At 41.7% G+C, this 18,909-nt stretch overlaps 1 protein-coding gene across 1 annotated transcript in view; it reads left to right on the top strand.

Moving 5' to 3' along the window:
• DNAH7 (dynein axonemal heavy chain 7) overlaps positions 1–18,903 on the top strand; it is a 251,111-nt gene extending 232,208 nt beyond the window's left edge. The window contains exons 61-65 of the mRNA XM_044241200.1: positions 4,838–5,068; positions 8,688–8,840; positions 10,206–10,383; positions 14,623–14,726; positions 18,522–18,903. Of these exons, the coding sequence (XP_044097135.1) occupies positions 4,838–5,068; positions 8,688–8,840; positions 10,206–10,383; positions 14,623–14,726; positions 18,522–18,728 (873 nt within the window). The 3' untranslated portion in view covers positions 18,729–18,903. The remainder of the gene's footprint in view (positions 1–4,837; positions 5,069–8,687; positions 8,841–10,205; positions 10,384–14,622; positions 14,727–18,521) is intronic.
• The last annotated feature ends 6 nt before the right edge of the window (positions 18,904–18,909 follow it).

The following is an 18,909-nucleotide window of genomic DNA, read 5'->3' as shown; positions in this document are numbered from 1 at the left end:
TATGCAGGGTATGATCTCAATCTTTCTGCACTGGTTGAGGCCTGATTTGTGACCTGGTGTGTGATCTATTCTGGAGAATATTCCATGTTCACTCAAAAAAGAATGTGTATTCTGCCACTTTAGGATGAAATGTTCTGGCGATATCTGTGAAGTCCATCTGGTCCAGTGTGTCATTGAAAGCCCTTGTTTCGTTGTTGATCTTCTGCTTAGATGATCTGTTTATTGCTATGGGTGGGGTGTTAAAGTCCCTATTATTATTGTGTTATCAGTGAGTTTATGTTTGTTATTAATTGATTTAAATATTTGGGTGACCCTAAGTTAGAAGAATAAATATTTATAATTGTTTGGTTTTCTGGTTGGGTAGACCCCTTTATTATGATATAGTGCTATTCTTCATCTCTTATTACAGACTTTGGTTTAAAATTTAATTTGTCTGATCTAAGTATGGCTACTCCAGCTTTCTTCTGATGACCTTTAGCATGATAAAATGTCCTCCATCCCCTCACTTTCGATCTGCAGGTGTCTTTGGGTCTAAAAATGAGTCTTTTGTAAGCAGTGTATCATGGGTCTTATTTTTTTTAATCATTCTTATACCCTATGTCTTTTGATTGGAGCATTTAATCCATTTACATTCAGAGTCATTATTGACAGATATGATTTAGTGCCATTTAAAACTGTAAAGTTGCTCTTCCTTTAGACTGTCTCTGTTTCCTTTCTAGTCTTTATTGCTTTTTGGTCTCTCTTTCCCACTAAAAGGGCACCCTTTAATATTTCTTGCAGGGCTGGTTTCGTGTTCACAAACTCCTTTGGTTTTTGCTTATCTGGGAAATTCTTTTATCTTTCCTTCTATTCTGAATGACAGCCTTGCTGGGTAAAGTATACTGGACTGCATATTTTTCCCCTTAGCACATGGACTATTTCATCCTGCTCCCTTCTGGCCTGCCGACTTACTGTGGACAAGCCTGCTGTTGACCTTATATATCTACTTTTGTAGGTTAAGGATTTTTTTTCCCGCTACTTTCAGAATTCTCTCTTTATCTTTGAATTTTGCAAGTTTCACTATGATATGTCTCGGTATTGATCTGTTTTTGTTGATTTTGAGGGGAGTTCTCTGTGCCTCTTGGACTGTAGTGCCTGTTTCTTTCCCCAGATTAGGGAAGTTCTTAGCCATAATTTATTCAAATAAACCTTTTGCCCCTTTTTCTCACTCTTTTTCTTCAGGAGCTCCTATAATATGGCTATTGTCATGCTTTATGTAATTGCCGAGTCCCCTAAATCTATATTCATGATCTAATAGTTTTCTCTCCCTTTTCTTCTCAGCTTCATTATTTTCCATAATTTCATCTTCTGTATCACCTGCTTGTTCCTCTGCTCCTTCCCTCCTCGCTGTGATGAGGAGTCAGGTTTGCATCTCAGTCGTAGCATTTTTTCTTTCCGGCCTGACTAGTTTTTTGGTCTTTTATCTCTGTGCCAGGGTTTCTCTGGTGTTTTCTGTGCTTCTTTTGAGTCCAGCCAGAGTTCTTGTGACTTCTGTTCTAAATTCTTTGTCAGACATATTGCTGGTATCTGTTTTGAGTAAATCCCTGGCTGTGATTTCTTCTTGATCTTTCTTTAGCAGAGAATTCCCCCATCTTGGCATTACGTCTGAGTTTCTGTCTTCGGGTACTTGAACACTTGTTATTTTTGTTATTAATTACTTCCTGACTGAGAGTAAGACTAGGAAGGAGTCGCACGCTGTGCAGGGCCTGGCGCTCCCGCAGGCGTCTCCGGCGGGTGCTGTGGGCGCTGCCCTCGCGGGTGGGCTGCTCTTCCCACGGGTCAGTCCTCGGCACAGCTCCTCGGTTCTTGCAGTAGGGAGTGTGTAGGCCTTTAACTAGGTGTGCTTTGATTTGTTAAAATAAGCCTGATTAAAAAAGAAAAAAAAAATCCCGATCTGAAAAAAGGAAAAGGAGCCAAGAAAAACCCCCAAAGAAACAAACAAAAAACTATAAGATAGTTTTCTAAAGAAAAAGGAAGGAAGCATGATCCAAAGAAAAAAACAAACAAACAAACAATAACCTCTAAGCCTGATTCCAAAGGGAAGGGGGGAAAGAGCAAGAAAGCCTGGTCCTGTTTCCACCAGGAGAGCAGCTCCTGGGTGGCTCAGTCAGTTCAGCATCTGACTCTTGGTGTCGGGCCTGGTCATGACTTCACGGTCATGAGGTTGAGCCCCAAGCTGGGCCCACGCTCAGTGCAGAGTCTCCCTGAGATCCTCCCTCTTCCCTTTCCCTTTCCTTCTGTTTCATCCCCTCTTGTGCACATTCTTTCGTCCCCCTCTCTCTTTTAAATAAATAAGCAAATAAAATCTCTTTCCACCAGCACGGAAGCTGACGCTTCGGAGCAGCGCGTGCTCAGCGGCCTGGGTGCGCGCAGGGGGCCTGTGTGGGTCCCCCTGGGCTCACGGTCACACCTGCCGGGGGAGGATGGCCCTGCAGGGTGCAGCGGGGTGGGGCGTGGTGATATGTGGGAAGAGGTTTGATGCCAGAATCCAGTCTAAAATTTTGCCTGTTTCCTAGTCTCTTACTAATTCAACAGCAACCGATAAAGTGACTTACCTTCTTCAAACGTTCCATCATATTTAAAGACTTGCAACAGTAAGTAAAGGATGTACAAAAGGGCTGAGGAGAAAACTATCATTGACACTTTGTAGACATGCAGCTCCACTTATGCGAGCATAAATATAATCACATGTCAGAGAGTAATTTAAGGCGTTAGAACGCAGCATGCCATAGGCACGAGTCAGTGTATTTGAATAAAAAATATTTAATCTTGCTCTTCTACTAGGAGATCTTCTCTTGTACTCTCCCTTTAGCAGAAATGCTCAGTCGTTGGTTTCTTTCATTTTTGAAAGCAGATTAGTCCAAATGGTAAGAGTTCCCTCAGTGACTGAGTAAAATTTGAATAAGAATACTTATTTGGTCCAGTGAATTATCCCATGAACTGACTTCTAGGGATGTTGATACTTTCACGGAATCTCAGAATAATGATGATAGTAGCCAACACTGACACGGTACTGACTATGCTGACACTGCTCCAAGTGCTTCGTGCGTATCAGTGCGATGCATACGGCAGTCCTCTGAGGTAAGGGTTTATTCTTCCCACTTTACAGCTAGAAAACAGATACAGAATGATTAAGTAGCTTGCTGAAGGTACAAATTCAAGCCAGGACTCAAAGCAGTCTGATTCCCTGTAGTTTGGCTCCAGAATCTGCGTTCTGAACCATAATGCTAAACTTTGTCTGGATTCTAAAGATGGGCTAGGAGCGAGCAGAGCAGATTATAAGAGACGATGGCACGTGGTGGGGGGAGCTAAAAGAACCGTATTAGGAGGATAAAGTGGTGTCCTTGATGGAAGAGACCATGGTACTCCTCACTGTGGTCTACTGTCTGATGACATTTTCCAATAAGGGAGAAAGAAAAAAGACTATTTTTTACATCCATATTTACATATGTTAATTCCACTAAAATCAGTTCTTTCCTGAGTACAAAAGTATATGCCCAGACATGAGTAAGTAGATGTCCAGGAGTATTAGACACATGTGATACACGGGGGAGTGACAACAGGACATTTAGGGTGGCTTTTGGCTTTATTTAAGGTTGATGGGGTGTGCCACATTACAGAACACATACAACAGTAGGTTCATTCCAACAGAAAATGACTCAGAACCAAACCGATAAGTCTAAATACACTTGGGGTATTTTCTCAGTATGTAATTAAACAGCCTCTTTCAATATCCTCACCCTCAGACTGGCAAGTACAATCATGCTAATGGGTAGGCAGGAGTTCATTGCTTCTTCGTTGGGTTTACCACAACTCAGTGGCAAAGAGACCAGAACAGCAGAGTTTGGAGAGCAAGTTACCAATGACAAAACTTTTACATTATGTATTTAAAATATCTTAAAAAAACAAAACAGGAAAAAAAATTAGAACAAGAAATATTGGTCTTGAGAATGTTACTTTGGCAGAGTTCTTGCGTTTATGCCTAAGCGCCAGTAAAGAAACCAGGAAATACAAAATCTGAAATAAGACTAAACACAATTTCCTAGGGCTTGAAAAATATGAGATATATTCGTTTATATTCTAACTGTGCTTGTTTTCTCTCAACGTGCATGCGCAAGTACATACACACATTCATTTATTGTGAGGATTTAAACGATTTTCCAAAACAATATAGATTCATTCGCACCCTGCCACTATAAACATAAAAAATAAAAATTGAAATGAAGTTCCCCTTCCTTTGTTTCAGTGTGGATCCCTAAAGTCTGCCTTTCTCCATAACTCTTGCAACTGCTTTGAGGAGACGAGCTAATTTTCTTTGCCCTTCTGGTTCAAGGACAAAACTATATCTCTGCTTTTGGCAACCAGTAGGCACCAGAGTTATTGGCAAATATATTTTGTGGCAAGCTTCTCAAGGCAAGAGCCAATTCCCTTCTCCTGGCTGTTAAAGTTCATCATTTCTGAATCCCGCCACCAACATAAATGCTTTTCTCCCTCTCTCCATACCATCCACCCCCTCTACCTAGGTAGTCCAGTGTGTGGCTCATTTTCTTGCTCTAGACCCTCTCTTGCCCGTGAACAACTGTCCATGCCCTCTTCCTTCCTCCCTAACACTGGTTTTCTCCTGAATCCCCATCCCATGCCTGTTTTTACCACTTCAGTCCGTCTTGTGCAGAGAAGAATCATTGGTAAAATAGGAGAATCGTACTCATTCGCACAAAATTTACCTGAGGAGTTTTCCTATTCAGCAATTCCTACAACTTACTGAGGAGTTCTCGTTTTTCGCTTGCATTCTCTACAGTCTCGTTCAGCAGACGCTGGTGCAAAATCCTCAGATGAAGTCGTAGATGAGGTTGCTGGCGACATCTTGGGCAAACTTCCCCACAACTTTGACGTTGAGGCCGCGATGAGGAGGTACCCGACAACGTATACTCAGAGCATGAACACTGTGCTTGTCCAAGAGATGGGACGGTTCAATAAATTGTTGCAGACCATAAGGGACTCATGCATTGATATTCAAAAAGCGATCAAGGTAAGGAAATATACAAGGAAATACATAAAAGAAAAATCCTTGCAATAACTTATCACTCATTTTACTCAGCAAATATTTACTGGGGGAGAGACTGTGTGCAAACACTGTTTGTTGTGCATTCTGGGGAGAGAAGCAAAATCCCTGCCCTTGAAGACCATGTAGGATTCTGGGGGTGACAGCTCGTAAGTGGGTCAGGCATTATGGAGTGTGTTCGATGGCATAGTTTGCTAGATAGGATCCATGCTAAGAAAGCACAGAGGAGTAAGAAAGACCAAGCCTTTGCTTTCATAGAGCTTAAGTTTTAAAGGTTTATTTATCTGAAAGAGAGAGAAAAGAGTGGGGGGAGGAGCAGAGGGAGCGGGGAGAGAAACTGAGCAGGCTCCACACTGAGCTTGAGTCGGGGGCCTGACCTCACGCCCCTGAGATCATGACCTGAGCTGAAACAGAGTCTCAAACATGTGCCACCAGGTGCGCCCCCACGCTTTAAAAAAAATAAACAACCAATCTTTATTTTATTTTATTTTTTAGAGAGAGTGCTCACTTCGGCAGCACATATATTTTTTTAAAATTTTATTTATTTGTTTGACAGAGATCACAAGCAGGCAGAGAGGCAGGCAGAGAGAGAGGGGGAAGCAGGCTCCCCACTGAGCAGAGAGCCCGGTGCGGGGCTCGATCCCCGGACCCTGGGACCATGACCTGAGCTAAAGGTAGAGGCTTTAACCCACTGAGCCACCCAGGTGCCCCAGCAGCACATATATTTTTGAGAGAGTGAGACAGTGGGGAGGGACCAAAGGACGGGGAGAGAATCCCGAGCGGGCTCCATGCCCAGCGCAGAGCTGGACACTGGGCTCAGTCTCATACCTGAGCTGAAATCAAGAGTCAGACGTTTAACCAAATGAGGCACCTGGAGCCCCCATAGAGCGAAGTTTTGATTAGGGAGATAAAAATTTAAAATAAATGTATAATTCTGATAAACGTTAAGTTCCCGCGATGGGTGGGAAACCCATTTTTTGTCAGATGACTGACACAAAGTGAAAGGTGCTGACCCTTCCACAGGGGTCTGAACCTCACGGCAAACCATGGAACATTCGGGCTGAGGATACGGTAAGTGCAAAGACCATGAGAAGAACAGGCTTGGCCTGGTCCGGGAACACTAGGAAAGGCTCCTGTGGCTGGAGTGGAGTGAGCCTGAGGGAAACAGGACAGAGAGAACCACAGACTCATCATGGCCTTGCTGGCCATGCTGAAGATCATGACTTTTGTTCTAAAAAATAAAAATAAGGGGAGGTCTTCAGAGTGTTTTAAGCAACAAAGTGAAATGATCTGTTTTATATTTTTAGAAGTTCACTCTGACCCCTGCAGGAAGGACTGTGGGGGAGCAAGTGTGCAGGCAGCCAGCAATCCTACTGTTGACGTACCAGCCGAGCTGGTTTCTGTTGTAGCTTTGGAGAAGGAGCTAAGCGGTTGAATAGGAGCTATTATGAAAAGAGGGGTCTCCTGGGCTGGCTGTGGTGTCCTCTGGCTGGAATGTTTGGCTAAGCAGCATTCAGGATCCTTGGTTTCTCCTTGACCTGGTTCTTCCTGTGTCCTTCCTGGAAGAGAACGGCCTGGCTTCCGGTATTCAGGGGGAAAGGGGAGAATGGCCTCGGGGATCTCAGCATCCAAAGTACATTCATTCATGTAATTCCTGACTTCAGGATGATAATCTGATCCCCAGCTGAGCCTGGCAGCCCCCAGGGATTTCTTATTTTCCCTTGCACGTTTCATTCAAGGTAGGCAATGTGCAGATTTGTGGGAGAAGTCCTAGAAATCTGTTTTTGAAACCCAATTTCAATACCCCTTCTCATTTGGCAGCACCTTCCACTGCTCACTTTCATCTAGGGCCATCAGTTCCAAACACTTTTGGGTATTCCCCGGTGATGTCTGGTTGCTGCTTGGCTTTCTCCTCTGCTGGTCAGGATCCGGTTAACGCCCGACTTCAACAACACCTGCCAACAGTCCAAATGCTTTCTAGCTCCCAAAACTGTGTTGCCATTTTGCCCTGCCCTAATTTTCTTCTGCACTTGTAGGCTTATGCCCTTAAAACATAAATTCTTTTACTGCTGTTTTAGTGGGTTTGGGAAAGGAGGCAAAGGAAATGTGGGTGTTGAACATATTAAATTTACTCTAAAATCTTCTCCGTGTGTTAGTAGGGATAATTCTGTCAACTATAGAGAAAAGAGAAACGATGATGGCAACTGGCCCAACTGTAAGATCAAGGAGGCAGTAATTTTTAAAGTCCTCAAAGTTTTAACATATGTCCACCAGTGATTCAAAATGGGTAAGACTGGGGCTCCTGGCTGGCTCGCTTGGTAGAGCGTGCAACTCTTGATCTCAGGGTCATGATTTTGAGCCCCATGTTGGGCAAAGAGTTTACTTAAATAATTAACAAAATGGGATAAGATCAGTTAGACTTCATAGGTGGAACTGAGACTATTTTAACTTTCCAAAGGATTTCATATAATTTTTCTAATTTTATATTCATCACTATTCTTTTAAGAAGACAGGAGATGTAACAGTTGTCTATTCAAAAGAGCAGTGAACTTGCTGTGAAGTGTGTAAGCCTGATGATTCACAGACCCGTACCCCTGGGGCAAACAGCACATTATATGTTAATTAAAAAAAAATTTTTTTAAAGGCAAAAAAAAAAAAAAAGGCAGTAAACTAAGTCCAAATTAGTCTGTGATTTAATAGCTAGTGAGAAGCTAAATATTAAGATTTTTCCAGGTGGGCAAAAGGCTGAAGGAAGTCAAAGGCACAAACTTCTGGTTATAACGTAAAAGCCATGGGAGTGCGATGTATGGCCCAATGACTGTAGTTAGTAATACTGTGTTGCAAATTCAAAAGTTGTTGAGAGCGAATCTTGAAAGTTCTCATCACAAGAAACAATACTGTAACTATGTATGGTGACAGATGTTACCCAGACTATTGTGACCATTTTGTGATATATCCAAATACTAAACCATCATATTGTATCTATGAAACTAATACACTTGAGGCTTTAACAACATGCAGGTTACGCTTGCTGACCCCCTTGTAGCCAAAAATCCACATATAACTCCTGACCTCTCAAAAACTTAACTGCTAATAGCCAACTGATGACTGGAAGCCTTGTCCATAACATAAACAGTCAACACATAACATGTATAATGTACTGTATTCTTACAATACCATTCTCTGAAATTTTTCATTATTTCCAGGTTACGTGGTTCATCTGTGAGTTTCTTCAAATAGGTACATATCTCAAAAAAAAATTTTCAATGTATTTATTGAAAAAAATCCACATGGACCCATACAGTTCAAATCCATTTGTTCAAGGGTCAACTCTACCATGTTACGTGTCAGTTATACCCCAGTAAGAAAATTTTTCACAAAAATTTGATTAAAAGTAAAATTGTCAATATTTTGTAAGGAATAGTTCAATGACTCCATGACTTACTGTCAGCAAAAGAATGTATCTTTTCTTTTTTCCTATATGACTCAGCTTTCATCACAAGTTTAAACAAAAGATAATTATGAAAAGGATGTTTAAGAGAGGGGTGTCCAAAATCAGTATTATCATGTTAACCAAATGTTTCAGGGGCTTGTGGTGATGTCTACAGATCTTGAAGAAGTGGTTAGCAGCATTCTGAATGTCAAAATTCCAGGAATGTGGATGGGTAAATCATACCCAAGCCTTAAACCACTGGGGAGCTATGTGAATGACTTCCTTTCAAGACTGAAATTCTTGCAAGTGAGTTCATCTAAACTATCATATATGGTTTCATTTCATTTTCATCAGAACGCCTAATGTGACATTACTCTCTAGTTTTTCTGTGCATCCCAGGCACAAATGACCACTACTCAGTATTGCATATAATGTATGTAACTGTTACACTGAACTGTCAAAATACGAATATGGAAAACAGAATCTCTGAAAGCTTTAGGAACAGGTGTTCATATTTAGTAAACAACACACTCAAGTCAGGGATGCTTGAAGAGAGAAAACAACTGGTTGTGTTGATTTTTTACGTTAAATACTAAGCATCAGAGTAGATTCCTAGAGCAGAGCACCTTAGAAAGCCAGGAAGCTGCTAGCAAGCAGCATTATCTTTTCCTTGTCCAGCATTCTTCCAGATCATGAAGTCAGTAGACTGCTGGTTCAGCCCAACACGGCAATAATCTCCATGGCGAATGGTCTTGGAAATGTTGAGTGCGCAGAAACCTGTCTCCTAATTATCCGGCAATACTGGTGCTTAACTATGCTATTAATTATATTCATTAAAAGTATTAATTTCCTACATACTGTTCAGAATACATCAAAACTGCCTGTGAGAAAATTTCTGCAGGGATAAAATGACTCAACTTCCCTTGAATAACACAGGCCTTCTTGTTATTACTAGAGTTGATACTAAAGAAATAAGATTATTCTTGAACGATGAAGGCTTTACCTTGGACTCTAACAGGGAAAAGTTCTTCAAACTCATTTGACTTCTATAATTTTCTATTTAAAATCAGTAGTCAATTAGCTTCTTAAAGTATGATCTGAACAGAATTATTTGGGTATCTTCGATATTTATAATATCTTAAGCTCTCACTATGGTTTCTTTAGTAAGTTCTTTGTATAATACTGTGTTTCCATCTGTTGGATTTCTTTGTATTTTGGTAAAGTAAGTGGGAAAACTTCCAAAGGAATATTCTACTGGACAGCAATGATGAGAGAGAAAAAAATGGGAAAAATATTACCAGATGTTATAGGGATCTAGTCAACTATGGAACATGATATATTGTGCAACAACGTATATCAGATATTCATCATTATGTAGAGCTTTTTGGAAGGAATCACTAGGCACATACAGAGACATTCACTTCTGCATTAACCCACATTGTGACATCCCCGCTGAGACAATGGATATGAAATGGAAGTCAGAGCATACACTGAATAAGTAGCTTTTTAAAACATCGACAGTGTCAAGTTTTTTTTCCTGAATGTGTTGGCTCACTTATGAGTCTACCTAAAGCATAACAGGGGGAATGCTGGGGTGAATTTTGTTAAGCTGTTGTTGTATTCAGAGTTGAAAGGCTCCAACCTCACGACACGTGTGCTGCGTCACCATAGCAGTGGTACGAGGTTGGCCCTCCTCCGGTCTTCTGGCTCTCCGGCTTCTTCTTCACGCAAGCCTTCCTGACTGGTGCCCAGCAGAACTATGCCAGGAAATACACCATCCCCATTGACCTTCTCGGGTTCGACTATGAAGTGATGGAGGACAAGGAGTACAAGTACGCCCCGGAAGACGGTAAGTGCGCAGACAAAATGAGTCGGCTTCTATCAAGGTACGGAACAGAAAACGTTCTTGCTTACTTTGCTCAACTGTCTGAATTTTAATCATCATATATGTTACTCTCAAAGAGTTGAGGAAAAGAAATTCTTATCAACATGTACTATACTTTTACAGTCTGTCACCTTAAAAACAAATCAACAGGGGCGCCTGGGTGGCTCAGTGGGTTAAAGCCTCTGCCTTCGGCTCAGGTCATGATCCCAGGGTCCTGGGATCGAGCCCCGCGTGGGGCTCTCTGCTCAGCAGGGAGCCTGCTTTCCTCTCTCTCTCTCTCTCTCTCTCTGCCTACTTGTGATCTGTCTGTCAAATAGATAAATAAAATAAAATAAAATCAACAAAGAATTCCAACCATCTTAACATCCACATACCCTCAGCTACTGTCCCGTGTCGCTCTCCCTTTTATAGCAAATTTCTTCAAAGAATTGTCTTTACATGCCCTCTCCAGGTTCTCACTTCCTAGTTCCCATCTACCTCTCATCCTCTCCAATAAACTGATGTTAGTAATAAACAGAGTTAGTAATGACCTCCTTATTGGCAAATCCTACGAATTCAGTCTTCGTCTTAAACTCATAGTTCTCATCCGTGGATACCACTCTCCTTCTGAAGACGTCCTTCTCCCTGGGTTTCTCCTGATTCTCTCACTGGACACATTCATGCTTCTTTGCTAGCTTTTCCTCCTCTGAATACTGGAGTTTCCAAGGACTTAATCCTGGGACAGTTGCTCTTTTCTTTTATTTTTATTCCCAACACACTCAGAATGGTCATATTGTTGAATACCCGAAGGGCATGTAAGAACCTTCTGCTAAGGTGTTGTTTATTGTTCCTTTCATTATATCAGCCTTAAAATAATACATTCTCCGTACAGCTCACTGTAACACATGCTGTAAGAGAGATCAATAAAATAGATACTTTTTAAAAAGATTTTATTTATTTATTTGACCGACAGATCACAAGTAGGCAGAGAGGCAGGCAGAGAGAGAGGAGGAAGCAGGCTCACTGCTGAGCAGAGAGCCCGATGTGGGGCTCGATCCCTGGACCCTGAGATCATGACCTGAGCTGAAGGCAGAGGCTTTAACCCACTGAGCCACCCAGGCTCCCCAATAAAATAGATATTTAAGTTCCCCTGTCCTACTAAAAGTCAAAATGTAGATAGATAAGCAATATACTAAGAAGGATAAATAATTTGGGTCCAACTAAGTTGGGTAAAAGGGAATCAGAGGGGGGCATGGAGTTGCTCTGTATCACTGCTGGGTCCAGAACACCCCCCATTAGGTGGAAACAAAGGCTCCGGAGAGTTAACTAACCTGCCCAGGGTGTCTCGGCCAGCAACAGGCAGAGTTGACCAAAGCCCACGCCGTCTGGCTTTTATGCTTCACTAGCTGCTTTCTCAAAGGCCTGCTGAGTATTTTTGTGGAAGTTCAAGTTCGAAAACATTATCACTGTTCTTATTCAAGATCTAAATGTATCAAAATCCAAAATTATCTGGAAAACAGTGGGGTAGATATAAAGTACAGTTTCAGGATCAGTAAGGACCACTCTGTGCTCTAAGATCATGCAGTGAAGTGTAGCCATCGATTAAATGAACCATTTCACTGAACGTTGACGTATCAGCCAAGGTCTGATTTATAATAGATGATAGACAGTAATTCGTGAATTACTGCTGATAGACAGTAAATTGTGAATTTTATTGCTTTGTACACACACACACACACATGCGCGCGCGCGCGTTTTCACCAATAAACACAGATACCCACAATATAGCCTTTTTGTCATTCCTATTTTTTCCTTCCAACTTAGCTAATCACCCAAAGGAAACAGATTCCATGGAATGATTTGGAGCGATGAGCTTTTCCCAAAGAACAGCTTTCTCATGGGACCCTCATGGGAGGAACCAGATCACACCTGGGAAGAACAGGTGTTTCTTCTCCCCCAGAGTTTCTCTCTACCATTCCATCAGCCGGTCTCTTTCATACACACTTTAGTGTGTGCCCGTTTCTGGGTTCTGGGGCTCCCAAGAAGTCAGCCTTACTTACCTAGGATTAAGTTGAACTTAACGAAAAAGGTCACTCTTAAAGTGACTCGTGACGCGGCCACAATGCCACTGTACATCCACGTAAGTTTGGAATCACACATTCTAGCTGTACTTTCAAGATTCCTCTTATCAGAATTATTCGTACTAATGGGGGACTCAGAGTCCCCAGTGACGGGCATTGTACAGCAGGAGGCAGAAAACGGAGAGGAGCTGAAGAAGCCGCAGCGACACCGTATGTCAGCCACGGCGCCGAGATGGCAAAGGCTGTGGCCCAGAGTAGGAGCAGCTCTGAGCCAGGACCCAGTCAGTCTCTACTTCTCCTTCCAGATCCTTTGAGATCTTGATTCTTCCCTATGGCCTGTACTGACCAGGAGGAAGAAAACCGTGTTTGTCTGTCTCCATCACATTTCCTGTAAAATTGTTGCTGGGCTGGAGGAAATTCTATCCTTATTGCCACTTTTCTTAGGTGTTGAAATGAACTGTTTACTTTTTCTGACATTATCTTTCTTCCCCAAGTGGAGAACAGAGCATCTAACTAGTTAAAACCAGCGATTTAGTGGGCTATGCTTGCAAGTCAGTGGGGCGGGGTGTTACATGGCTCTCTTGGACCTGTCTGTAGTCTTCTCTTTTCCCTTTCCTACCCATCACTGTGGCTGCCCTGGAGGCCTCAGATAGGGCTGGAGAATTGGTCTGAAGGATGCGGCTACCGACCAGCCTCTTTCTCTCAGGCAGATCCATCCCCAACATCGCTCCAGGCTTAAGGTGCATTTTGCAATTTAGCTTTACCAGAATAATAGTTGAAAAGTGACTGGACAAGTGCTTTGCCAGTGACTAAAACTGGTATTTTACTCCCACTGCTCTTTCCACCAGTGGAAACCGAGAGAAGAGGAAGTCTTCCTCCCCAGTCAACATTCGTCACTAGATTAGCCACATGCGGCTCTTAAAATTAAGCTGTAATTAAAGTCCCTCAATCACACTAGCCATGTTTCAGGTCTTTAATAGCCAATGGCTACAACACTGCAAACACAGATAAGGACTATTTCTTTCATTACAGAAAGTCCCATTGGACGGGACGGCCCGAGCGGACTTCCACACACTACCTTACAAAGCGCTTTCACTAGTATCAGCTGACTTGACCGTAAGGACTCTACAAGGCAGAAAGTAGGCATTGCTGTTTTGCGAATGTTTTCCAGTTGTTCTCAGAGGACCAAATATACCCAGAGTTAAATGACTTGCTCAAGGTCACACAGAAAATTAGGAACTAAGACCTAGGTCTAAGCTCCACATTGCTTCCCTTCACATCTGTGCAACCATTACAATGAATGTTTTCACGTACGTACACCTAGATTCACTTTATGAAGCTTTACACAAAAGGACCGAGAACTGACTGGAGTTTCAGGGATTTCCTAGTTTGTGTTCTTCAGTGGTTAGTCTATGAATTACGTTCTGGAAGGAGGTCACCCATGTGTTCTCTCAGACTAAGAAGAGATCTGGGAGTGAGGATAAATTGTAAAAGAGGGAGAGAGAAATAACTCTCATGATATTAGAGATCCGCACAAGCATATTTTCTTCACATGGTGCCTCGAAGCCACTGAGTCCCTACAACTGCATTAAGAATTTTTCCTGCAGGGGCACCTGGGTGGCTCAGTGGGTTAAGCCGCTGCCTTCCGCTCAGGTCATGATCTCGGGGTCCTGGGATCGAGTCCCGCATCGGGCTCTCTGCTCAGCAGGGAGCCTGCTTCCCTCTCTCTCTGCCTGCCTCTCCATCTACTTGTGATTTCTCTCTGTCAAATAAATACATAAAATATTTTTAAAAAAATAAGAATTTTTCCTGCAGACTTCATGGCCTCTCACATTATAACCATTGGCCAATTAAAAATATAAATCTGGTACTGTTCATCCAGACTGAGAATTTCCCATAGACGAATTTAAAATTTCTTTTATCTTCCACATCTAATCTTACTATTGACTTGACTGGGAAGAAGATTGATATTCTCAGAATCTGGATGTTAAGACAAAGCACTGAGAATACTGCTTTTACTTTAGAACAAGCCTTAGGCTGCTGACCTGGTACCATCTGCAGAGCACTCAGAGGAATCTTAGATTCAGAACTTAATCAAATACATATTTAAACAGTTGTATTAACCTGCTTCTTTTATATTTAGGTGTTTTCATTCATGGATTATTTCTGGATGGAGCTTCCTGGAGTAGAAAGACCAAGAAACTTGCAGAATCACATCCCAAAATTCTTTATGACACAGTGCCTGTGGTTAGTATTTGATACACTAATATGGGGGCGGGGACACTATTTTACACACACACACACACACACACACACACGCCCCACGTACAGACATTCTCATCATGATAGTTATGTTTTATTAAGTTCTTGCCAGCACGGAATTAGTGAATGCTGAACCACAGCTCCTAGGAGAAGCACAAGGTTAAGTTTCTACGCTCCTCTGGTCACATTTTTGTCAACCAGTCAAGACATAACTTGTTTTGTGTCTCTTTAAAAATGCCGTATCTAATATATACTTTTGATTCATTAACATTGAACTCAGAGAAAACAGCACTGTAACTTATGGCTGGATGAACCTTAAAGTATTTTCTCCCTGAGGCCCATCCCAGTCTTCTTGCACTCAGGAACACTAGAGAGCACCTGAGCACTACATTTAGGGCCATTTTAAACAGGGAAATCACTAACAACAAAAAAATGCAAAAAACTCCTTATTAAATAACGTATCAAAATGAAACTTGTTTCCATTTACCAGAGGTGAAATAGAAAAATGGAGTGTCACCAGGTTCAACCTCAGCTGGAAAAGTACTTGTTTGGTGACTCACATTTTTTGAGGTTCTGAGTATGCTTGTGAATGATCGTACAACAGAGTACTGTTCTAGGATGATGAATAAAAGTTAGTGATAAGATTTGCAAATACAGAATCCAGAAAGAATGAGGACTGACTATATACATGCATCCACATATGCATATATATTTCTTACATATTCTTTGACCTAAAAATGATACTTAGAGACTAAAAGAGAACTATATGAAAGCCAACCCCATAAAAACATGTTTGCTAGGAACCAATCTTCAGTATGGGCCAACTAAGCTATGGAAGATTTTGTTTCCATCTGTTACTGAATCATGAGAAAACGACTAGACAAATTTTCATACACTTGGAAAGGCCTGCCTGGGATGGTGCGATAAAATACAGGCTGTGCATTTACATGTATTGTTTGTGGGACCCTGGGAGCAGCTCCGACGGGCAAAAATCCTAACGGGTACAGTGAGGGACGAGCTATTCCCAGAAACCTGACCTATATGCTAAGATACGGTGTATGGACAGAGAGCTTTAAACAGGCGACCCAAATTCAAAGTCACAGGGTGAGTTTCAAGAGTTGACTGGCGTAGACCTGGAAGCTCTTTCAAGGTAGTTCGCATGAATACGAAGGTATTTGTAAGTGGACGATTCTCATACAGAAGTCACTTAGTGAGAAAAATTCTCAGTAAGAAAATGTGGTTTTGGCCAAGATGAAATACACTCATTAAGTGTTGTTGAGTCCTCATATTTAACTACATCCAAAAACAGCTCTATGGATTCCGCAATAATGTGGGAGATGCATACACTGACACCATTATTAACTCCTTCATACAATTTATTTAGACCTGAGAAACCTGAAAGAGGGCTCTGAACAGTGGGCTGTCAAGCCAGCATCCGCTCAAGGATTCCACTTTATAAAGGAAAAAGGAATCGAATTAGATTTTAAAACAAAACACTATTTCCTCCTTATTACCGTAGTTTGTTCTTTATGCTTATTTTCAGAGACCAGCCTGCCCCACATTCTTTTGAGATTGGTTAGGTAGGTTAGGCTTAACAGTGCTTAATATTTTAGGAACTTGGCTAATGACTTCCTAAAAATAAAGTGGGTATATTATAGGAATAAAGGAAAGCAACTAGGTTTGAAACAGCATGAATGATGTGTGCACTGGCCCCTTTAAAATAGCCACCTAAAATGCGGAGGTGATCTAAGCTCTAGAATCACTGACAAAATCCTTTCAGACTTTTTTGATTGGCCTGTATTAAATTAATATGGTGACATGATTATCAGTGGTGGCGGTTCCCTTTGAAAGTATGTATGACTTTGTGGTTGTTGATGTAAACAGTCAAAAGTCCTCCCCAGGTAAGTATGGTGAATAGGTAAAGAGTACATAGAGAACATGTTCCTTGACAGGTGAAAATAATTATTTTTTCTCATTTAGTTGGCTCCAAAAATAGTTCTGAGAATACTAAAAAAAGAGTTTGGAGCAAAATGCCTAGGAATAAACTTACCCAAGGAAGTGAAAGACCTATACTGACGAAAGAAATTGGAAACAACACGAATGCAAAGATCCCATGCTCATGGGTTGGAGGAATTATAGTTAAAATGTCCACACTACCCAAAGCAATCTCCAGATTTTATGCAATCCCTATCAGAATACCAACAGCATTGTTCACAAAATTAGAATTCCAAAATTTGTATGGAAAATTACAACACCCGAATAGCCAAAGCAATCTTGAGAAAAAAGCAGCTGAAGACCTCACAATTTCAGATTGAAACTCACCCAATCAAAAGAGCAAAAAAAAAAAGATCAATGCAGAAATAATCCCATACTTACAGGACAAATTAATCTACAACAAAGGAGGCCAGAACACACAATGGGGAAAAGACAGTCTCTTTGACAAATGGTGAAAAATATGGGACCTGAAACCATAAAATGCCTAGAAGAAAACATAGGCAGTAATCTCCTCAGCACTGGCTTTAGCAACATTTTTCAAGATAGGTCACCTAAGGCAGGGGAAACAAAAATAAGCTGTTGGGACTCCATTAAAATAAAAAGCTTTTGTATAGTGAAGGAAACCAACAAAAGAAAAAGGCAACCTACTGAATGGGGTCGGGGGGGGAAGACATTTGCAAATGATTCTATCCAAGAAGGGGTTAATATCCAAAGTACAGAAAGAACATATAATTCAAGAGCAAAAAAACAAAAAATGGACAGAGGACCTGAATAGACAGTTTTCCAAAGACCACCTATAGATGGTCAACAGAGACCTGAAAAGATGCTCATCACTAATCACCGGGGAACTGCAAATGAGAAAGCCACCACGAGGTACCACCTGACACCGGTCAGAAGTGCGGCATCGAAAGGGAAGCGGAGGATAAGGAACCCTGGCGCATCGCTGGTGGAAGGCCAACGGGGCACCCACCGTGGAACGGCACGGAGGGTCCTCCAAGAGGCAGAAATACCGTACGACCCAGTGACTCCATTACTGGGTATTGACTCAAAAGATCAACGAACACAGAACAGTCAAGATATGGAAGCGTACCAAGAGGCGGTCAGAAGATGAGTGGGTGAAGCTGTGGCTACATATAAAATACTACACGTAGAGGTCTGTCAGTGTATATATACGTAGTATTATACAGTATTTTCAGCCATAAAAAAGAACGAGATCTTACCATTTACAACATGGATGGACCTAGAGGCTATAATGGTAAGTGAAACACGTCAGAGGAAGACGAATACCGCCTGGTTTCACTCACACAGAGTCTCAAGTGAACCAGGAAAGAGACCAACAAAACCCCCCAACTCTTAACTCCAGAGAGCAAACTGGTGGCTGTTGGAGGGGACACGGGAGGTCGAGGGGAGGGTGGATGAAATAAGGGGATTAAGATGTACGAACTTCTATTACACAATAAAGGAGTGCAGAGATGGAAAATACTACACAGGGAACTCGAAGAACTATTTGGTGACATCTGGGGACTGTACTTACTTGATGAGCACTGAGGGACAGAACTGTTGAAATCATTATGTTGTACGTCTGAAACTAATACAACAGCAGTTAATTATAATTTTAAAAAACGATTACAAAGTAACTGTTTTGAACAATGGCAGTACTGCTAACAAAAATGAGATCTGTTTGGGCCATGGAAATTTGCAGACATAGAACTAAAATACCCTATTAGGTTCAAATGTAAGTATCGTACCTTTGACTCTTTGACACTTGAATGCACTTTCTTCCAGATGTGGCTAAAGCCCTGTAAAAGGGTAGAGATACCAGAACGACCAAGTTACGTTGCTCCACTGTACAAGACAAGTGAGCGGAGAGGAACCTTATCCACCACTGGTCATTCCACGAACTTTGTTATTGCCATGACTCTTCCCTCTGACCGACCCGTGGAGCACTGGATCGGACGGGGTGTGGCACTACTATGTCAGCTTAATTCGTGATTCGAGACACCTGTTCCTATCTCTTGTTCAATGGTTAGGAAGAAAAGATAAACAATTTGGTTTACGTAGACTTCACTTAAAGCTGTACTTAATTATAAATTTATGTGCAAATGCAGCCTGTATTTTTAAAACGCCTCCTACTTCGGTGTAAGGAATGTTCTGAAATAAAGACTAAAGAAAA

Source organism: Neovison vison, chromosome 3 (genome assembly GCF_020171115.1).
Source record: "Neovison vison isolate M4711 chromosome 3, ASM_NN_V1, whole genome shotgun sequence".
In the NCBI taxonomy this organism is placed as follows: Eukaryota; Metazoa; Chordata; class Mammalia; order Carnivora; family Mustelidae; genus Neogale; species Neogale vison.
Note: the sequence above shows the minus strand (reverse complement) of the source record. Positions and strands in the feature narration are given on the sequence as shown.